Source organism: Hetaerina americana, unplaced genomic scaffold (genome assembly GCF_022747635.1).
Source record: "Hetaerina americana unplaced genomic scaffold, ioHetAmer1.1.p SCAF_4, whole genome shotgun sequence".
NCBI lineage: Eukaryota > Metazoa > Arthropoda > Insecta > Odonata > Calopterygidae > Hetaerina > Hetaerina americana.
This window is the reverse complement of record NW_027286985.1, coordinates 64,283,104-64,305,983: the sequence shown is the minus strand read 5'-3', so window position 1 is coordinate 64,305,983 and position 22,880 is coordinate 64,283,104. Positions and strand designations below refer to the sequence as shown.

The 22,880-nt window shown below is 39.1% G+C and overlaps 1 protein-coding gene across 1 annotated transcript in view; it reads right to left on the bottom strand.

Annotated features, from left to right (window-relative positions):
• The window catches only part of LOC139692332 (alkaline phosphatase, tissue-nonspecific isozyme-like), a 185,651-nt gene that overhangs the window by 77,944 nt on the left and 84,827 nt on the right, over window positions 1-22,880 (bottom strand). Inside the window, exon 3 of the mRNA XM_071590452.1 lies at window positions 17,595-17,851. Within this exon, the coding sequence (XP_071446553.1) occupies window positions 17,595-17,851 (257 nt within the window). The remainder of the gene's footprint in view (window positions 1-17,594; window positions 17,852-22,880) is intronic.

Genomic DNA, 22,880 nt, shown 5'->3' with positions numbered 1-22,880 from the left:
TGGTGGAAAAACGCACGCGCGGGGGAAACATCCTCGACGTCATACTTGTGAGACCGAAAAAGTGGGTAGGGGAAGTCGATGTCCTTCCGGGAATAAGGGACCATTCAGCCGTGCGTATGTATCTAAACTGGGAGAGGGCTCAGTATAAGGGGCTAGTAAACAAAAAGATAGTTTGGCAATATAAACGGGGTGACAGGGAAGGGTTACAGACCTTTTTAAGGGAAAAATATTCAAAATGGGTAAGTGGTGGGCAGAATGTAGAAGAAATCTGGAAAACATTTAAGGGGATAATGGAGGAGGGATTAAATAAATTTGTCCCGAAAAAAATTCTTAAAGAAAATACTGATCCAGAATTCTACAACCGCAAAATTAGATCCTTGAAGAAAAAACTGAGAGTGATTCACAAAAAACGGAACGAGAGCTCGGAATGGCTCATAATTTACAAAAAATTAGTTCGTGAATTAAATAGAGAAAAGAAAATAGCCAAAGATAGTTTTCTACAGAAAATAATCGGGATAGATAATGGAAATAAATTTTACAAGTACCTCCGGAGGAGGGAAGACAACAGGGAAAACATAACAACTTTAAAAAAAGAGGATGGGACACTAATCGTTGATGATAAGGAAAAGGCTAATACGTTTAACAATTGGTATGCAAGTGTATTTAAGGTTATGGTAAATAAAAAGGATCCTGTAGATTCATCTCTGAGTCAACAAGGAGGCGAAAAAATATTAAATACCAAAAGTATTAAAACGACCAGCGCAGAAATTTATAAAAAAATTATGAAAATGAGGGCAAATAAATCAAAAGGGCCAGATGGTATCTCAATTGACTTGCTTAAATTGGGCGGTAGTGTAGTTTCAAATTATATAAATCATTTATTCAATGTTACCTTAAACAATAATGCCCTGCCAAATGATTGGAAGGAGGCATATGTTACGCCAATTTTCAAAGGAGGAGATAAGGCACTAGTTGATAATTATAGACCGGTAAGCTTGACATCAGTTGTATGCAAGCTATTAGAAAAGATAATGGCTGATTATCTCTGGGACTTGTGGGAGAGTGAGAATTGGTTGTATAGTCGCCAATACGGTTTTAGAAAAGGGCACTCTTGCGAAACTCAGCTATTAGGGTTCTGCCAAGAAATGTTCGACTCTATGGATGCGGGAATAGAGGTGGATGCTATAATAGTCGACCTGTCAAAAGCCTTTGACAAAGTTGACCACGATCTCTTAATGCTTAAGATGGGCCAATTGCCACTACACACAGATGGAAGAGTAATCTCTTGGGTCAGAAATTTCATGGAAGGTCGAACACAAAGGGTCAAATTAGGAGAAGTGTATTCTGAAAAAGCAAGGGTAACATCGGGAGTCCCACAAGGAAGCGTACTTGGCCCGCTCTTGTTTTTAATATATATAAATGATCTCCCAATAAATATTAATTCTCAGATAAGACTTTTTGCAGACGACTGTATTATCTACAGGAAAGTCGAAAATGACAGAGACCGTGACAAACTTCAAAGGGACATTAATAAAATGGCAGATTGGGTGACAAAAAATGGGATGGATATTAATGTTAACAAATGCAAATCAATCACTTTTAGCAATAAGGTAATTGGAAACAATAGGGAATATAAATTCTCAGAAAATGTCATTCCTAGAAGTGATACTGTCAAATACTTAGGTGTATATTTAACTAAGGACTTAGGGTGGGGGCTAAATGTGGAGTGCATCTATAAGAAAGCTTTCAAAACTCTTCATTGGGTAATGAGAAACCTCAAAGGGAGCGTTAGAGCAACCAAGGAGAAGGCTTATCAGACCCTAGTAAGGCCAATTTTAGAGTACGCTTCTCTTGTATGGGACCCTCATGAAGAAGGTCATATTAAAAAACTGGAAAAGGTGCAAAGAAAGGCTGCCCGATATGTACTGGGGAAGCATGGGAGGATGGAGAGTGTGTCTGACATGCTAGAAACGCTGGGCTGGGAACCTCTAGAATCTAGAAGAAAAGTAAGCAGACTTTGTGGAATGTTCCGAATTTTGAAGGGGGAGAAAGCTTGGGCAGATCTTAGGAAAGAGGCGGGGAACCCAAATTTTATAGGCAGAAATGATCACAAATTTAAGATAAAATGCCGGGCACAGAGAACAAATAAAAAAAAATTTTCTTTTCTAAATAGAACAATTGTTGAGTGGAACACTTTACCTGCAAAAATATTCGAGCCCTTTCCTAACAGAGTGTATACTTTTAAGAATAGATGTAAGGCACATATGTAATAATTTGATTGATATGTGGTGTATGGTATTATATGTAATAGCTTAATTTTTTTTTTTAATTTATCTTTTTTTTTTCTTGCTGATAAATGGTTGTAAATGGGATGGGGATTCACTTGTTTTGTTAAAGAGATTTGTGTTTTGAAGTCTAGTTTTATGTATTATATTTTGCAATTATTTGGGACTTGTGTGCCACCTGACAATGTCTATCAGCACATGTGTATTTTTAATAATAATAATAATAATAAGTCGTTTCGCTGTATCTCTTCTTTACGGTGTCATTGGTTGCATCGCATTAGCTTTCTATTCACTCTTCCTTGCCCTTCGTGCTAAAGGTTAAGGTGAGAAAAATGACGCAGTGTCCATCGCCACATGATTGAAAGTACGTCATGATCCTAAAAAAATCCCAGTTGCACAGCTGTACGTATTTAATCGCAACCACAGTTATGGGTGGATGTATTTAATTTATAGGGGGTAAAATAAAATTTCTATTGCCTTGGGCAGTTCATTTATCAAAGGCTATTCATTTTCATACTCTCAATTAATTTTCATTGGGTTAGAAATCGGGGTAATATTCCTATACTTTCGATATTTTCAGCCTTTTAAATGGCTACGCTGATCTACGTAGAAAATTTCAAATTTCAATCCCATTGACTGCACGGAGGTACCCAAACATTCCAGCTAACTAATTAGCAAGTGTTAACGGACATATTGCCTTTTGCATAATTAATATATGATTAATACACGCATTGGTGCACACATATTTATATGTACCTTATACACGCATGCAGGAATATACATGTGTTAGTATTTCATAGAGCGATAGATGACGTTTTCCCCCTCTACCAACAATTTGCTGCATATTCGTGTGCTTTCCACCGGATATATTATGAGCCCGTGCGTGTCTTCATTCCAAGGTTCACTGACATTCTTGTTCCTCTTCCCTTTGGCCCTCCCCTTGACCTAATTACTCGACTCCCTCTGGAAATAAGGTGTAAACGACCTCAACCGCTGTCGCCAAGTGGAGGCATTCCCGAACGACGACGTGATGATGATGTGAACGGCCAACGGCGGCGGAAACTTTCGAGCTCAGCGAACTGGAGACGAAAAAGAGGCAAAATCCGGTCGGGAGCGCGTGCGGGGGAGCTGGGGGGGGGGGAGGGGATCAGCGGGACAGGGGGAGAAGAAAGACGCCCGTTGAGGAGACTGGGGAAAGTTGCGGCCCCGAAAAGCAGCATCGCTCGCTCCACTTGGAGGGAGGATGGAGGGATGGTGCACCGAAAGTGGGAAAGGTTGCGAAGCCAAAATAGAGAGAGGGGAAGAGACAGAGAGTAACGAAAGAGGAGGAGGAAGTAGACTTTTATCACGCACGGTTAGCGAGTTAACGCACAAAAAACCGCCCACTTTTGACACGGCACGCCCCCCTCCCCCATTCCCATTGGATGGAGGAGAAAGGGGGAACACGAGACGAGAGAAGAAAAGGATAAAGAGAAAATAATTTGACGGGAGGTCCCAACCGCGTAAAGCTCACACATTTATGACGGAGGGTAGGGAAGTGACTGAGGTCCAATGCGTATAGTGGCAGCGATGAGACATCTGAAAATTGTTTGCCGTCGGTTTTCTCAAATAGCCCTCAACGCCTTTCCGTCGGGAATAGAGGAAATGCTGAATTCATTTTGCAGATTTTTTTAGTATTCATGCGACACAGATCTTAAATAAACGATTAAAAAAACTTGAACATTAATGATCGTCTTCAGTTGCTACAGATTTGGTCACCGATTCTTACACTCCATCTTGATTATGTCGGCTATCATGTAAAATTTGATGTTGAAAATTTTTTTCACTCAAATGTGAATGCCTTTAATTTGAAATTTTGTTCCTGAGAAACATTCAGACTTTAGAAAGATCTAAAGAAATATTTTGTGATTCCTGATTACATGAGGTCCTTCCAGAAAAGGAAATATTTTGAAACAACTGCCTATCTCCTCACATTATTCATAGAAACTACGTTAAAGGAAAGGTCAGCCTAGTCCCTGCTCGTATGCGACTTCATGGAATTCTACTAGGTGCCAGTGCCTATTTTCAAGAAATTATACCCGTAGGAAGTGTAACTTTTTTCTCAAACGTTTTATTGCCGTTTAATTTGTATTGGATATTTTTAGTTCGTATATGAACGTCTTAAACTTTTGAAGACGTCGACGAAAATATTGGGTAGTAAATTGCTTGGTATATAAAACACCAACTGTGCATGTTCAAAAATATTCTATGGTCCCCGCTGCGGTTTCAACGTCTTTGCGCCATTGTTTAAGATAACAACTTACGGTTCACGCACAAACATTAAAGTAAAAAATAACTGGAGCAATGTCCCTTGAAATTGACGCTATGACATTAAAACGCGGTTGGGGCAATTAAATATCGTGAAATATAACAAAGTTTGATCATCATTATACCATGGAAGTGCACTTAGTTACCCCCTAGACTATTTACTACAAGTAGATCAAACTTCTTCTCAAACGATCAAATGGACTTGGCCATATCGCACTGGTAACATAGAAAATGGATGTTGTAAGGCAAATATCTTGTTAAGAGTTATTCGGATCTTCCTTGCTTGGTATTCTTATTTGGTTAATTGAGTAGAAGGCTAAACTGTTGTGCTAAGTGCACCCCACCACTGCAATAGCCATCATGTGTGTTTGAGTAAGGGTGGTTTTCATGTCCACCTATAGATTTATGGAAATGTAGAAGAATGAGCAGAGAAAAGAGAAAGGATGAATCAATCATGACATTTTTGGTTTGTGATTCCTTAGTCCAAGATCCTAATTACATGGGTGCATATTACGAGCTAGGAGTAAGAGAAATAAATCACGGGGCTGATATATTTTATAAATCATTCTTTCCTCAGACGGAAACAAACGATAAAGAAATGAGAAAACGTAGATATTCGAAGGCTCTTATTCCTTTGTCTCCTCCTCTGAGTTGAGACCCCTTCCATTATCCTTCTTTAAAACCCCATTTCCTCTTAGTCATGGACATTATTCATTTTGTGTCACTCACCCTTAGAGAGGCTTACGGGATCACTTTGTAGATGTATATATTGATTAATTGAAGGTCTGTGAAACCTTTATCTTCGCCCGGGAAAAATATTTAAAGTGATCCCTTAATCCACACCTAATATGAACGTATTTAGCACCTATTCAAAATACCACGATTGATTTTCTGAGATTCGTCACTCAAATGTCTTGACTGGAAACTTGTTTGTGCCACAAATTATTCTTTTGCACTCCCTGTTTTATGGCAGTTTAATACTATGGGTATTTTTTATTCGTAATGTCCCCTTCTGACATGATAGCATCGCTATTGACTTCTTCCTGCTTAAGAATGTTTCCTACTAATTGTACGACTGATTATTTCATGAATAGAACTCGAAATAATCTTCCCATTTCCCTTCAATGGAGGGAGAGTGATTTTGATTAAATCATCATGTATCGTATATTGTGGTTAACCCAAATATTGGTTGTTATTATAATTAAAAATGGAACAATTAGGAACCACAGCTGGTGAGCGCGACAATTTGTTGGAACGCTGCGCCAGGTAATTTCATAATGTGCAGCGGTCGTTTGAATCCATGATTTTCGGGTTGTTTCCGTTATGACCCATGTAATCGATCTTACGATTGGCTATCAGCACCCCAGCAACCGAAAAATAATGGATTCATCGTTATACGCCGCGTGAAATTTCGTGAAAAAGGTTAACTTTTATGGGACAATTGAATAAAAAGTCATATTTATACAAAAGCTGGCCGACAAATTATAATGCTGAATATAGTCTCGAAAATAGCGTAGGTGGTTGCTGTCATACACAATTGATTCATTTCTTTTTCGTTCTGCTCCCGGACTTAAAGTAAGCAAACATTTCATCGAATGTTAATTGAGTAGTTTCAATTGGGTGAATGTGCGTGGGTAAACGATGATGGGCTTTGTGAGCTTTTGTGCTTTGCTTCATTAGGGCAATGGAACTCTGTGCCCATACACTTGAGGGACCGAAGGGGTCCTTAAACTCGAAAGGTCCACTTCATTGAAGAATCGGCTCTTCAGCCGTGTTCTGAGAGAGAGTGAGAGACCGTGAATGCACCCGCGGCACCCACAACCCATCCTAATGTGTTCCCATAGCGCACCTGTGGTCGCGGACTCTTCTTCCAGTGCCCTTTTTATGAAATGTTATGGCCTGACATACACTCGTTTCCTCCTCTCCTCACCGGCGGAGCCTGTTGACCGCTCAAATATCTCCCTTCACCGCATCCTCCTCCCCATCTCTCTCTTTCACTTCCCCATCCTTTCGTGCTCCCCTGTCGACCTGTTTCGCGTTTACGTCTCACTTTGAGGTCCATTTTGCTGCGTCATTGCGTTTCTCGCTCCCGCGGGCACATAAAACTACCCCAAAAACCCCACTACCTTTCAAAGCCAAAGTTTTGAGGCAAGGGAGACTCACGAAAGGACTGCTCTCTTTGGTACGACGCAGGTCCCCGGCAGAATTGCCCGACCGTTCCGATATATGGAAACTTAAAAAAAATAGCCGTTCGCAATGCAGTAAGATGGCCTAATACGGGGCCTTCACCTATTGACGGAGGCAATTTCGTGAAAGCTGCTCTTCTTCCAAAAAGTATTGAAGAAGAGTATTTAAATCTCACATGTGAATATTATGCTGCCCTTTATTTTGAATCATGAGGACACTTTTTCTGGCCCAGGGTTTTATGTTTACTATGTCATTTGTGAGGAGATTCTCAGTTGTATTCATATTCCGAAATATTAAATAGGATCTTCCTCATTTGTTTGACCTGGTGTTGATATCGCCTCGGGCGTACAGAGCTCAGCGTGGGGTTTTACTTTTGAATATTTGACGAAACTCTTGGGAAAGTACTCCGATTTTCAGAAAAGTGCTATAATTAAAGAAATAATAAACAACAATTTGAAACAAATAGCTCCCGCTTTGTTTTTTGTCCCCTCTAAGTAACAAAAGCTGTATCTTTCTGATAATATTGTCAAATAATATCAGGGATATTATTAATCAATATTCCTTAATTCCTATGAGCAAGTGGATATCACAAACAACAAAATCTATGACGCTGTGCCTCTTTATCTCTATTGCTTTTTTTTTAAAGTGAAAACTATTATTAATTTATTGTTCTTATAAGTTTATTTCACCATAATTGTTTACACATCACCCAGGAAAATGAAGTAGTTAAAATCTATCACTCGAATAATCAGCTGGCCGTTTGAAAATGGGCTGTGATTAAATTTTTATGTGAATGTTTATATCGCTCTCATACCGCTGTTATCAATTTCCCTCGGTAATATAATACAAGAATAACTAGTGGATGCTCAAAGGTCTAAGTTATAGAGAAAATGCTACCAAGTCAGTTTGTTAACTCGCAATCACTATCGTTAATGAATTGGATGCATAGCATATAGACTAGAAAATGTTTTACATTTTGCGTCGGAAATGCCGAAATTATTTTGCAAAGTCGAAACACTCCATTGATTCATATATTATTAAGCAAAAAGGAATTCAGTACTTAATTTCATAAACTTTAGGGGTTACCGTGACTCCTTCGATGACCAATCTTGACTGTTTCCTTGCTACAAATGTCAGCGTTCATCGTTACTTATTTTTGTGACTTAATTTAGCCGGAGTTCAGCGGAATCAGGCTTTAAATCGATGTCTTGCGCATTCATAAATGCGGAATGTATAAGGTTAATGTAATATTGAGTATACAAGTTACATGAAAAAAATGACCCCTAGACGTATTACCGTCACATTTTGTGATTTCTAACATTTTCTTTGATGAATTTTTTACCTACTCAGGATTTATTTCATCACGGTATTTTCATGCCTAAATGTTTAATTTAAAAGGACTTCCCTTCTCTGAGCACGTTTATTTATAGCTTTTATAAACATTCTGATCTTTGTGACTGCATGGGATAATCACAAATAGGCCGAAGCCAGTCTTTTGTGGGGATCATACTCGTGTTTTCCATGTACGTAAAAACCTAAAATATCAATGGCTAATTTATACTCTCCACTATAAAATTTTACTGAATTCCAAAATCGATACTAACGCCACTTACTAAATTATATAAATATACTTAGTATTTTAACGTTTATGGTGGCCTTTGGATGGACATTGACTATGTAATGGTAAAAGGCATGAAACCCAACAAAAAATCTCTTAAATTCAGCATACTTCACTCCCCTTTTCATCACATCTAAGATTCCTATCCAAGTCTCATCCCTTCTCCGTTCGCCCAAGATTCTCCCCCTGTCGATAAATTCGAAATCGGATCCTCCAGTTAGCAGTCCCACCACCCTCTTAGACTTTCTAGAGCACCACTAAGACAAGGTAGCGAAACATTTGGACGACGCGATAAGGGAGGACGTCACTCAAATCCTCCGAAAGGTGAAACCAAATGAATCCAAACTGTAGAACACCACCGCGGAGCGCAGGGCCCTCGAAGGTCTGCGCGACAATATGGAACTTCTTATTCTACCAGTTCATAACGGCAATGCTACGGTCATCATAAAGAGAGAGAACTATCAAAACAATCACGAGTGAACAGATTTTTTCATTGTGCCCCAGCCTCCCAGACGCCGAATCGCATCCCACGGAGAAACGACACCTCATCTTAGTACTTGAAAAGAACGAATACTGTGGGTAGACACAAAGCCCTCAAAAGAAACACAAAGAAAGGAAAGTACCTGACCAAAGACCAAATTATGATAGGGAAAAAGATTGGATAAATCTGAAAAAAAAATGCAAACGTTTCTGCCACCATCTTGTGTGTTGCAGGTACGGCGAAAAAGGTAAACAAGCGACTACGAAATCATAATGTGATTACTAGGTTCTCCACAACGAAGAAAAGGGGTGATGTCATCCTGGAACCTAAGGACCTTATGTACGTAGTAGTTCAAGTGTCGATGCAGGGGAATCCTAACAAGTAGGGAGATCAATTGGATGCAGAATTGAGGAGCAGCTTCTCCCCGATCGGGCAAAAGTTCAGGTTAAGGAAATTGCTTTTTCCCTAGACTCATTAGCCAATCGAAATAAATAATAACGAATGCGATAAACTGCAACCTTGAGGTCGGATATCCACTTGATTCGACGTGGATAAGGGTAATTTGACCTGACCAAATAACAGCCAATCCATGCGCCAGAGGATATTCCAACTCCCTTCCAGCCAATCAGAGCGCTCAACACCAGCCAGAAACTCCGATATATAGCGGTCACATTGATATTATGCCATCTATGCAATGTTTATGGAGCTTATGTTTTCGTAATATCCCTGAGGAGAATTGTTTTCCCTGAAACAGGGATTCCAAATCGTTGTGTTGTTTTATAATCAATAATGATGTTACTGTTATGTATTTGTATGTTTTTACGACTGTGTAAAATTAAATTATCCCACTGACGAATACTTAAAAGATAATAACGTGGAAACATTATGGTAAGTTTTCTGTGTAATTTATTCCCATTTTCTCATTTTTCGGTATTTTAACATCCTCACTTTACAAATATATTAGTGCGAAACTTGATGCATGCAATTTTGGCCAAATGTTATGTGATGGAAAAGCAAGTAAATTGAGACGTGCAAATGAGGTTTGCGAAAGAGAATAAAGCATTTTTGGGAAGTAATAAATAATTATGGAATGAATTAGAGATGTTCTGGGCAAACATAGTGCGGAGAGGTATACCTGTATTTTGCATAGCTCGAGAATGGAGAAGATGAACCAAAAATATGAGAGAACCTTAGTATGCTCCTGGAGGAGGGAAAGGGTTGAATGGGAATGAAAAGAATGAAGTTGTGAAATTGGCTGGGAAGAAAAAGCGAGGAAATGGATCGGAGGCAATAGGTAATTTCTCTTCTACCCAGTGGAACAGAGTGTATGAAGGTTGAGAGTAGGTAGAGGCAAAATTCAAAATATTTCGTTTATTGAATATTATTTTTTCCATTTTTCAGGAAGTAAAATTGAACTTTGATTCGTCAAATTCCTACAGTTTTCCGAAGAAGGCAACAAATTAAAAAGTTTAAGTTGACGTGAACACGTAGTGAAAGATGTAAGAACTTTAAAATATAGAAAGGGAATGAATTTACTGCCTCATTCCTCTGCTGAATGCACCGCGGACTATATCCATAGAGGATATTTGGTGAAGAGAATCGGGGCAGGGATGCTGCCTCGTTGGTCCCTGTTTATTTCTGGGCTTAATACACATCCCTTCGGTCATTTGAATATTCCAAATGCAGAGTAAGATATCCATGATGATAAGATCGTTCCCCTCTTCAACTAAGCGCGATCCCTCTGTTGCTGCCCCAGTTTTGAGTCACGGATGAATATTAAATCGAATAATTGCTACGCTTTCGACGTCGGTGGCCATTTTCCGAGTAATAGAAAGTCCCGTCAAGGTTTTTCGCAATTCCATATCCACTAAAGTGATTAGCCTTAATGTTTTGCTTTCGGATCTTTCATGTTTTTTCCGATACCGAAGTCAAACTGTCGGGGACTCTGATTATCTACTAACTCTGTCCGTGTTTTCATCGAAGTTTTCATGAGGGCATAGCATTACACGTTTTCATTTGTTATCACGCTCATTCTCGTCCACTTATTCGTGGAATTAGCCTTGAATTGCGCCAACTTCAAATTTACGGTGTTTTGTAGGAATTTTCCGAAATAGTGTGTTAAACGTTGAACACCTTAACATAATTTTTGGAGGTCACTCACATTGGGGTTGCACAGCAAATTTTGGAAAGGTGTTAATAGTTAGGTTCAGAAAACTCCATGAATGTTATAGGGAATATTTTTAACGAAAAAATGAATATGAGAAACTGTGCCATGCAAGATCACGGCATCCATACCCGAGGCGGTAATCGAATTAATGGGTTCCTAGATATTCGGTCATCGCGCTAACCTAACGCGTCATCCTGACTAGCCAGGCTCGGGAGTAGTATTTTTGAAATTCGTACGTAATTAGAGCTAAGCAAGGGTTTTTGGAGAGCGCGCGTGGTGAGAATCCTAATGTTTGTAAAAGGATGCCATAGAAACAGTTCTGACCTGGGCGTCAGAGGTATCAATTCAATTTCCGATGCGGGGTGCAATGAACTTAAAAGTGTGCTCCGCTCGACCTCAAAGCGAGGACACAAATTCTGCGGACGGAACCTACAACCCGAAGAAATATAATGCTAACTCTAGTAGTGAAAAGAGAATTAGCAGTTGCATCAGTTGTGAGGAGAACGCATGACCAAATTCTCGCTTTTTGAGTAAAATTAGTTATTCGCGAGTCTAATTATTGGACATACTACTTATAACTTGTTCGGTATTTGAAATGGTATCGCCACGAATGGAATTGGCTTGGACAAGCCCAGACATGGGAGCCTGTAAAATGATTATAAAAATATAGAAATGCTAGTATTTATAATAGCAATATTCATTTATTAAGAAAATGTTGTTCAAGGGTGTTCTGCCTCTTTTTTTCACAACTTTCTTGATGTCATTTCCACGAAGTATTGTTCGTACCACTATTGATAGCACCGTATAATTTGTGCATTGCTAAATCCTGTTCTATTTGCTGAAATTTTGATCTAAATAACACTTTGGGCATACAGGGTGAAAGTTTACTTATGACATTGTTTTTAAAGAGGAAATTACGTAAATTTCCATCCTCGAAGCATTAGCCAAAATGCGAGCAAGTAAATAAAATGATATTATAAAGTTCATCACTTGAGTGCATGAAAACTTAAAGACCACATGAGCAATAGACACTACCCCCTCCACCTACCTCTCGGCAACCTTGGCTTTGACGTCATCCGGGGTAGGCTGGGAGGATTACGCCTTATAAAGGGGGCAAAATAGGTGAAGCATTGGGATATATATATATATATATATATATATATATATATATATATATATATATAGTACAATACACAGTAACACACAATATAGAAACACAAAAAAAGAAGAACACTCACACGTTATTTCTTAATATTTCGACGGAAACAATCCGTCTTCATCTGAAGATATAGAAGTAATCCTCCTTACTTCTATATCTTCAGATGAAGAGGAATTGTTTCCGTCGAAATATCAAGAAATAACGTGTGAGTATTCTTCTTTTTTTGTGTATCTATATTGTGTGTTACTGTGTATTGTACTATTCGGCACTTCCGTGTTGCGTCTACGAAAGCATATATATATATATATATATATATATATATATATATATATATATATATATATATATATATATATATAAGCCCACATCTGACGCAGGACTCAACCTTTGCACCACCTATTACCCCGGATCACACAGACTGAAAACCCTCCTTAAAGAACTGTTTCCAATTTTACATGACAATGACGCGACCTCATCCTTACTACCCCAATGCCCATCTATCGCATACAGACGACCCGCCAATCTCAAAAACCTTCTGAGATCCACCAACCCCGTGACAAATTTTTCAATATTTCCCCAACTTGCAACCGCCCCCGATGTAAAACCTGTCCTCTTATTATGCCTACTCCCCTCTCCCTACGTCCCCTCATAGCCCCCCCACCTCGTTCCCACGCTAATTGCCTCTCAAAAAATATTATTTATCTTTTATCATGCAAACACTGCACTTCCTTCTACATAGGTGAATGCATTACCCCCTTATCCATCCGAATGAATAATCACCGGTACTCCTGTAATTCTGCCTCACTCTCATCTCTTCCTATCCCTTCACACGCCAATTCCCACAACCTTTCATTCGACCAGTGTTTTTCCCTCAGCATCCTAGAATCCCTACCTGATTCAGCTACCAACATAGAGGTGAGAACTCGTGAATCCGCCTACATTCTATCCTTCCGTTCCTTTAAAATTCCCACCCTTAACCGCCATATTTAATTTTCCTCCCAGCATTCCCTCCACACCTCCCCTCCACACCTCCCCTCCACGCCCATAACTCTTTCCCCTCTCCTGATCCATAGCATATTTTCAGTCTCTCTTGAAGAAGGCCCCTGAGAGGGCCGAAAGCTCGAACAATTTACCGTGTAAGTGTTCTTTTATATGTGTCTATTCTTTTCTATTTGTGTTATGTTGTGTCAGCCCATTATATATATATATATATATATATATATATATATATATATATATACATTCAAACACGAAATCCCGCCAATCGGCGAATAAATACTCATATATACAGAAACAGATATAAGGAAAAGGGATAGGAACACATATAAAGGACGAACACAATAAAGGTGGGGAAGGCGGAATCGAACGGATCACAAGAGTAAAAATATCTCCTCAACCGGGACTCGAACACTGGATCTTTCCACTTGCCGGGCGGATGCTCTTAACCACTTGAGCTATCGAGGATAGTCAATTTACCCTGAGATCCGTGGGTCTAATATGTCGCCAAGCGCCCCGATTCTTTCAGCCAAGAGATGGCGTCAGGGGGCTGTTTCACCCACCAAAGGAGAAATAGACAATACACAAGGAAAGGAAAGGACAGTGGGTTAGAATTCATACAACATCATACAGGAAAGGAACAGTGCGTTTCGTGGCACGCATAGCCAGAAGAAAGAGATGAGCCACATTGGCCAAATACACATTCAAACACGAAATCCCGCCAAACGGCGAATAAATACTCATATATACAGAAACAGATATAAGGAAAAGGGATAGGAACACGTATAAAGGACGAACACAATAGAGGTGGGGAAGGCGGAATCGAACGGATCACAAGAGTAAAAATATTTCCTCAACCGGGACTCGAACACCGGATCTTTCCACTTGCCGGGCGGATGCTCTTAACCACTTGAGCTATCGAGGATAGTCAATTTACCCTGAGATCCGTGGGTCTAATATGTCGCCAAGCGCCCCGATTCTTTCAGCCAAGAGAGACCCACGGATCTCAGGGTAAATTGACTATCCTCGATAGCTCAAGTGGTTAAGAGCATATATATATATATATATATATATATATATATATATATATATATATATATACACACATATATATATATATACATACACACACACTCACACACATAATCGCATTCTATTTTATCTCGTCAATGTCAAGAATGCCGTGCTGCAGTTTCAAGGGACTTACTCAAACGATGACCCAGGTTTTCTCAATAAAGGTCATTATTGGAGTCATGGGACTACAAATATGACCCTGAAACAAGAGCCCAGTCTCCCCAAGTGTCGCTTTGCAAGATAAAGGAGAATGCCATGATGCAGCTGATGACCGTTCCCAAAATGGACTTAGCCAATTGTTTTGAAAAGTGTAAGAGACTCTTAAGATAAGCGTAAAAGGTCGTTAGGGGAGTACATGTATTTCAAATGGGACTAAGGCCTTATTGTTCTACTTAGGCTATTTATCTCAACATATTTTTCTAGAGGACAACTTCAGTCCCATTTAAACTTTCACTCCTTGGGCTAAAATATTCTGCCTTATAATCAGTACCAATGTATAGAACATATGTGATTTGACTGTTATTTAAGAGCATGCAGAGCATGGAGACAACCGTTTATTTTCCTGGTCAATCGTCAAAAAGTTTTAGGCCTAGGGCAAGTTGAATTAAATCTCTACTTTTTTGAGATTTTATATCAACTATTCGTATATGTGAGTCTGTATGTGTATTGATTCTTAATTTAACATTATGGAGAAAGCTAAGGCAATTTTCCGGCAAAGGGTGTCCTAGGAGATCCTTTTCATGGTACGCTTCTTTGCTATGTTCAGTAATCTTAGCTTATATTCTGTAGGTGATTTACACTCCCGCCTACTGGCTAAACTAAAGTATAATCACCCCGAAATATGCCGGAAGTGGTCTTTTTTTTTTGGATTAAGCATGCAACATATCACCCAAATTTATTTTTGGCAGTGGAAAATTCTTTTTTTTTCTACCGAGGTTAAGCCTCGTTATCAGTTTTCCAGTGAATGTATCCGTAAAAAGGCCCCCTTCCTCTTTATATGTATATTTTCTGGCTTCTTTGAGAAAGGAAATGAACGGAGTGTGCTGAGAGAATGGGGGACAGAAGGGGGATGAGAAGAAAAACATTTCAAGTGCGGCGAATAAAAGAAAGGGAGGGAAATGGGGGAGAAGATGGATGATTCTGGTTGAAAAGGTAAGCTCCAAAGTCTCTTCCACCTTTCTCGAATGAGATGTCGAAGGCGAAAAGGCTGGAGGTCAATGCGAGAGTTAGAAAATAGGATAATGGTGAAATGTAAAGGTCGTGGGATGGAGCGCTATGTCTTAATCGATGTTGATTCAACCCGTTGGTGTTCTCGCCGAGTCGTGTTGAACTTCGTGTCCACTCATGCTGCAATACGTTTGCGATCTGTACAGCAGAGTTTGGCTTAAAAAGCATAGAAATTAACCAGATTGTTTTGGTATATGAGGGTAGAGAACACCATGTATAATACTCATGGAATTCAAACATCATTTTATGGGATCCAGTTCTTTTCTCTTTGCCCATCACTGTTTCCTGGCAGATCCATTACTTTCAAAAGTCATGCAGCTTGGATGAAGCTATGGGCTATCAAAAGCCCCCTAATTTGAACCCAGGCTGTTTGGTCAGTGGACGAAAGCAACAGATATATCCGTTGCGACACTATACCCCTCACGACTGGACATCTTTGCATAAATATTTTACAACGTGTTAGTATTACATCTTTATCGTACCGTAATAGCAGCAGAGGAGACGTGTGGCAGGGGGTAACAAGCCTTCGATAAATAAATCAGGATTAACCTGGAACTAAAATATTAGTTTGCTCTTAACGTCGATATTTCGAGCTACTCTTAATAGATGGGACACAATGGAAGTCTCTTTTATCAGAGAGGAGAGTGGAAATCAGCATAGGTACCATTCAATGCGATATAAAATACCACAGGAAGTTCATGGTTTATTGTCGCTTCGTCGCGCACTACAAAAATGGCATTTCCGCAAATAATCATTCAAGGAAAGAAGACACATTTGGGAGGGAGAGAATTTGGTGGAAAAATTAAATAGGCGGAGAGCTATTTGCATTATGCTAATTTTAGCATTTTTGTCTAAAACGCCTGAAAACCTGCACTCTTACACCCTATTCAATGGTCGTTGTAATGCACTTCAGTGGGTGAACATCAACACTTTTGAAATGTTCTGTACGAAATGTTCAGTTCGAAAAGTAAATAAACGGGATTGTAAATATAACGTAGAAAAGGTGAGATAAATTGAGAAAAACTTATTGAAAAAACTTATTGAGATAAATCTTTCAGTGATATGGTTTAACGGCATGAGGTATGGTTGCCAAGCTTTCCTTGTTTTTAATGCAGTGTTGTTTTTGTTTACCACCTGGTATCCGTACAAATTATCCTCATAGAAATTTCTTTTTTGGAATATTTCCTGCTGAATTATTGAACTTTTTACTGCAAACTGGCTATAAGTTAATGTATCGTAGATAATTGCTTTAGATGGAGGATATATTTATAAAGCCGAATAAAAAATGAACTTTGTAGCTTCTAGTTTCACTAAGCTTTGATGCTTAGTAGAAACAGGGAGACCTTTCACTTATATGGGAACACCTAAAGCTCGTGCGATCATCGACGCATTTTGCTCAAAATGCGTCGATGCTAGCAAATTTCTTAGATCATATAATATTGAAAAATCTAATTTAAACAGAGATTGGTGAACCCGCTGCATCAAAAAACTGCAATACTCGTCCATCTTTAAAAAAATCACATTTTCAGTAGCATAATTAGTAAAGGGGTACTTAAAAATGCTCATGCTATATGTTTGTTGTCTGGCGCCCCTTTTCGTGTTTGACAGTTGCACAACTGTTGATTTTATCGTAGTTTTGCTTACCAATCAGATAAATAGATGACTCTTTGAGCAGTTTCATCAAAAAATTTGAAAACCTGGTGATTGACCTCAATGTCAATAAATTGATTTGAAAAAATTAGCACTCTTTGTAGGTTTATCCCATTATTTAGCAAACACTTCCGAGCACTCAAGATTCAGTTATCGACTTTTATCATAAGTATTAATCTTAAAAAAGTTATTTTCATGCACTGGATGAACCTGATGGAGAATTGAATTATGGTTACATTGTCATCATGTTTCGCTGGCCGGAAATATTGTGAATGATCTGCCATTACATTCTTTCAGTGGAACCCGGTCCACCAATTCCAGTCTTGGCACTCACGGCCAATTCACATTATGTCCTATCTATCTTATGGTTAAATTCAGGCAGTTGGCTTGGAATTTGGATGATGAAGAGTAAAGAGGTGAATGTATCCCCGTAGGGCGCTCACCTTGGCCAATGCTAAGTTGGGGAACTTCTCAAAGGCGAGCTTGTGGTCCTCTCCGGAGCCCCCGAGTTGCTGACCCTTGAGTATCCTGGCGGCGGTCACCGTGGAGATGCCCATTCCGTCACCAACGAAGAGCACCACGTTGCTGGCCACGCCCACTTCCCATCCGGGGTGTTCGCCAGCTTTGCCACCCTCCCCAGATCCCCTGGAAAGGATTTCTTCGAGCGTCGACTTCGCCTCCCTGTACCAGTACTCCCGGTCTGTACGTGAGGAAAGAGAGGCAATGAAGGAGTGTGTTAGTGATGGCCGTCGGAATTTTGAGGAAAGGGTGAGTACAAAATATGGATTAATTAAAAAAATTACTAATTAAAGGAGAAAGTATAAAAGGCAGTTGAAATGTTATTTCATCGGCGATTAAATACGAATGATAGCTTACAAAGTAAAATAAAGGAATAAGAACATGGCAAATACAATCAAAGGAGATCACGGGCCGTACTCAATGCTCTAGGAAGGTTTAAAGGTATGTAAATAAAATAGTTAAAGGAGCTACATTTCACATCGAAAAAAGTGCTACGTCGGCTGTTTGGATCTCATAGAAAATATATTGGATATTATTAGGACATTTATAGTGTCCTATCTTTCGATAACCTTCAGGATTGAATCAGTAAAATTGATATAATTTGATACATCATCAGAATCTTGGATCGGTAGCAAGAATGAAGTGTACATCTATATCTATATACTACCCCATAAGCCGTTGCAAGAACGTGTGGCAGGGGATGTTAGATCACCGGTCATACTACGTCTAATCCAATACTTCCACAAACATATATCATCCCGTGAAATACCGAAACGGTATATGGAAGGGGACAACCAGATATAATTTATGCAACATCTTTTATGCGTATTACGAATTTTATAATGTAATTAATCACTTTCTGACTAAACTTTGAACACAAATAAGGAATCCCATATAGAGGGCGGGCTGAAATGCAACGCAGTTACCAAGTAGTAGTAGTTTTGAGGGGAGGCGACCGACAGCTAAGGTCATTTGCGCCATAGGGGATGGATAGGAAAGGATGAAGGGTGGAGAGAAACCCGGCGTCGGCATTAGCCTACTCTTTACGAAAGGCGCCAAGGGGTCCACAGTTTTACGTCCCATCCGACGGACGGCGTACTCACTCAAAGTGCCCTCCACAAAGCACCTCAAGTAGGGATCGAGATACCTCTGAAAAATATTCAACACCGCCGGGATTTGAACCCGCGCCCTCAGGGTGGGAAGCCAGTACGTTAGCCCCCGCACCATCTCGATCCCCGCAGTTACCAATAATCAGGTAGCATTACATTCATAGAGGATGGAAAAGTCACAAATGATTAAGATCTAAAGATTTATTTGCGTGACAACCCATCACCAAGTCCAAGGATGCGTTAGGACAACAGGTGTAACAAATTGGTGAGGGATAATGTAATTTGTATTCTCCTACTAATTTCTTCTGTGTCTACTCATGTGCTCCAATTAATAGATGGGGCATTGAAATATTCCCCGATTATAACATCATGATCATTGTATTGGGATAAGGAACTTTTGATTTGCTGATCTAATTCTAGTATTGAAGTATCTTCGCTGTCCGGTGGCCTGTAAAATGCGCATGCATGAATTATTTTGGATTCAGCACTTTTAAGTGAGCACCAAACCATTTTCCACCCATTACCTGGAATTCCCTCAGTCCTGCTGGCGCAAGAATTTGTAACTGCAATAAAGACACCTCCTCCGATTCTATTTGCTCTGTCATTTCTGTAAACGAAAAAGAATTTTGGGAAAATTTCACGATATCAGTGGACAACTAAATTTATGTCCCAACAATTCGCCTGTGCTTTTAATAAGGTGATGATCTTCTGCACATTTTTTTTAACACTGGCAATTAACAGATTAAATCTCTTGAATAAATTGGAAGGATGTCTCTTTAACAATGATGTTTAAAATGTATTATTACCTTATCGTACTACGGTATGCAAGATCACGCCAATAAAATTAAAGGGCTTAAGTGTAGCGAAGATAGATTTAAGTTGCCATTTTTACCACGAACGATGAGAGATCAGAATAACGTTGTCCGACCCCCTGCCACACACCCTAGTGGTGGCTTGCAGGGTACTACGAATACAAAAACGTCATCCACCATTACAATCACTTTTACTGTGCCTTCGCTGGGTAAGTTTTTGTCTCGAGTATACACACCTTGAAAGACATTATTTAGAACATTCGCTTTTTGGTCCTGCGTGTAAATATGTAACAAACTAGATCTTTAACGGTCTCTATGTTTGGACGTTTTCCCTGCAATTACCGAATGTATGACTAGAAGGCCTTATGGTCATCTTACAGGTAATCGTACCGACTTTTTCTTTTAAAAGTCACCAGAGTTCTTAGCGTGATTCTTTTTGCTTCCTCACATTGTGTTACGCATTTATTCCGTGTATTTTCTGAATAAATTCCTACACCGTGTTATTTATTTACCGGTGTATTTTTGTGTTTCAAACGCAATTTTCTTTTTTATCTTTAAGCTCCTAACCTCGAAGTTGTACGAGGGTGGTATAATAAGTCCCTAGAAAATCCAAGAGATGGCGCTCGTAGTATCGAAAATAATTTTTTTCCATTAAATAACACGTCAAATTAGTCAGCTGTATCCGTAATATAGTTTCGTTGTTGCCATCGATTGAAGTAAAAATCTTTAATTTGCCTATAAAAATGGATGAAATTGGGTGAATGATTTTAAACGTTGTCGCACATCTACATACAAAGATGAATACAGATCCGGAAGCCCTGTGGTAGTGTCTACTCCCGAAATGCTTGACAAAATCCACGATATGATTTTAAGTGATGGACGACTGAAAGGGAGCGAAATAGTAGAAGCCATAAAAAAATCTCGGCAAGATGGGTGCCGCGTTTACTCACAGCGGAGAATAAACGCTATCGTGTGGTCGACTCTGAGGCTGTTTAGGCCCTTTTCCGTCGCAACCCTGATGAGTTTCTGCGTCGATATATAACTGTTGATGAAACATGGATATACCAAGGAACTCCAGAGACAAAGCCACAGTCAAAACAGTTGATTTCTGAAGGCGAACGGACTCCGAAGAATGCGAAGACGGTCAAGTCGGCCGGTAAGGTAATGGCTACGGTCTTTTGGGATGCTCACGGAATCATCTGCATTGATTACTTGAAAAAGGGAACAGCGATGGCAGGAGAGTATTTTGCGTCATAATTGGAACGGCTGAGCAAAGAAATCAAGGAAAATCGTCCTCATCTGAAAAAGAAAAAGATTCTCTTTCATCAAGACAATGCACGGGTGCACACCTCCGCAGTTGCGATGGCCAAAATTATGGAATTTAAGTTCCAGTTATTACATCATCCACCGTATTCACCAAAATCCTACTTTTTAGACGGCTTAAAAAAATTCGAAAAACGCTTAGACAAATGTATAGAATTGATAGGAGGTTATGTTGAAAAATATAAAAAAATTGGCCCAAAAATGGTTTTTTCTACTTTCTTGTAAGGACTTATTGTACCACTCTCGTACTGTCATGGTTTGTTTCTTCCTAGTTTTGTTTTTTATTATAGTAATATATGTACCTATACCGTCTCTAATTAAATCTAAGTAACCTTTCCATGTAGTTTCAGTTCCAGAGTTGGGTTATTTCGCATGAAGTAATTGTAGATTTTTCTTCAGATAGTGAATAAAACTCTAAAGTTGTAGGATTTTCTTAAGATAGTGAATAAAACCCTTGAAGCTTCCTTTCCCGAAAAGATATTTCTTTCTTCAAATTTTTACGATTTTATTTACCTATGCTTTTAATGCGGCAACAATAGCTTGGTTGTCACTTATTCCTTCGGTTACATCTAAAAGCGTTATCATTTAAGGGTATTTTATCAAGCAGAGATCTAGAATGTTGTTTCCTCTGGTTGGATGTCTTACGAATTGGTGTGTTGACTGGGTGGTGATCATAATTATGGTTTCCTCGCATGAATCACGGGTTTCCGCTTCGTTGCCATTGTAGTAGTTGTCCCAGTCTATTGAAGGGAGATTGAAATCACCCAGGCTATAATAACGCCTTTCGCGTTATCGCGGTTGAAATTGAATGCTTGAAAGCAAAGGCAATGGAAGAATCGGGATGGGCGGTGAATGGCGGAGTAGCGAGACATGGTTGCAAGTTATCCCTAGTATTTTGCAACATATACGCTGAGGAAACGTTCAGGAAGGCATAAGAACGAATTGAGCTGAGATTTAATGGAGGTGGCAATATAATTAATTCCGTAAGACTTGAATGCACTCATTTAGTAGTGAATCACAGAACCAAGGGATTTAAGTTATTATTTAATGATTTCTAGGAGCAATTTAGAAGAAAAGGAATGAGGATTAATTACGGGCATACTAGAGTAATGGGATTTTCGAGAAGTATAACAAACAAGTTAAAATTAAAAGTAAAGGAGAAATAACTAGAGCAAGTGGAGTGGTTCCATGGCAGTGCAGTTGGCAGTGTTTTAGAGAAAAAGGGAAATATAATCGAGGAAATTAGGAGAATAATTGCGTCAACAAAAGAGACACATGCAAGAAAAAGAAAAGTGATGACGAGTAAAATCAGTCAAGATGAGAAGATAAGTTTAGTAAAGGCTTTAATATGAATTTTAGTGTTTTATGCATGTGAGATCTGGTCTGGATGGACGTAGACTTCAGAAAGTCCTGAGTTATGATTGTGGCAGCGGTCGAAGAAAATAAGTTAGAAAAGAAGCCAAACGCTGAGGTTCTAAATAGGGTGGGAGAAGAAATGAAGTTATTGGGGGAAATTGGAAAAAGATAGAGAAGGTGGATGGTGGAAATACTGAACGGTATGTGGTAAGTATGCTTAAGGTGATGACATAAATGAAACGTTGGGTTAGCGGGGTAGAGGAAGGAAAAGTATAGGGTTTCTAGACCTCGTGTGAACCCATGGAAGTTATAAAGAGATGAAGAAATAAATAATCTAAGACAAAGAAAGACGAAGCTCTAAAAATTATCTATGAGTAAGTATATGCTAGGTACTGTCCCAAACCTATCTACAATAAGATTGCTTGATTGATCAAAATGACTCGCCCATGAATTTTAATTTTTCCCGCACATTTTTGGAAAATAATTTATAGAAAAAGTTAGATGTTTATAGAACGGGCACAAAATGACCCAAAAATATTAGCTATCTTTGGTGTTAATAATATAACTCTCATTTGATTCCTCAAACCCATCGTTTTATCGTAATTATGGT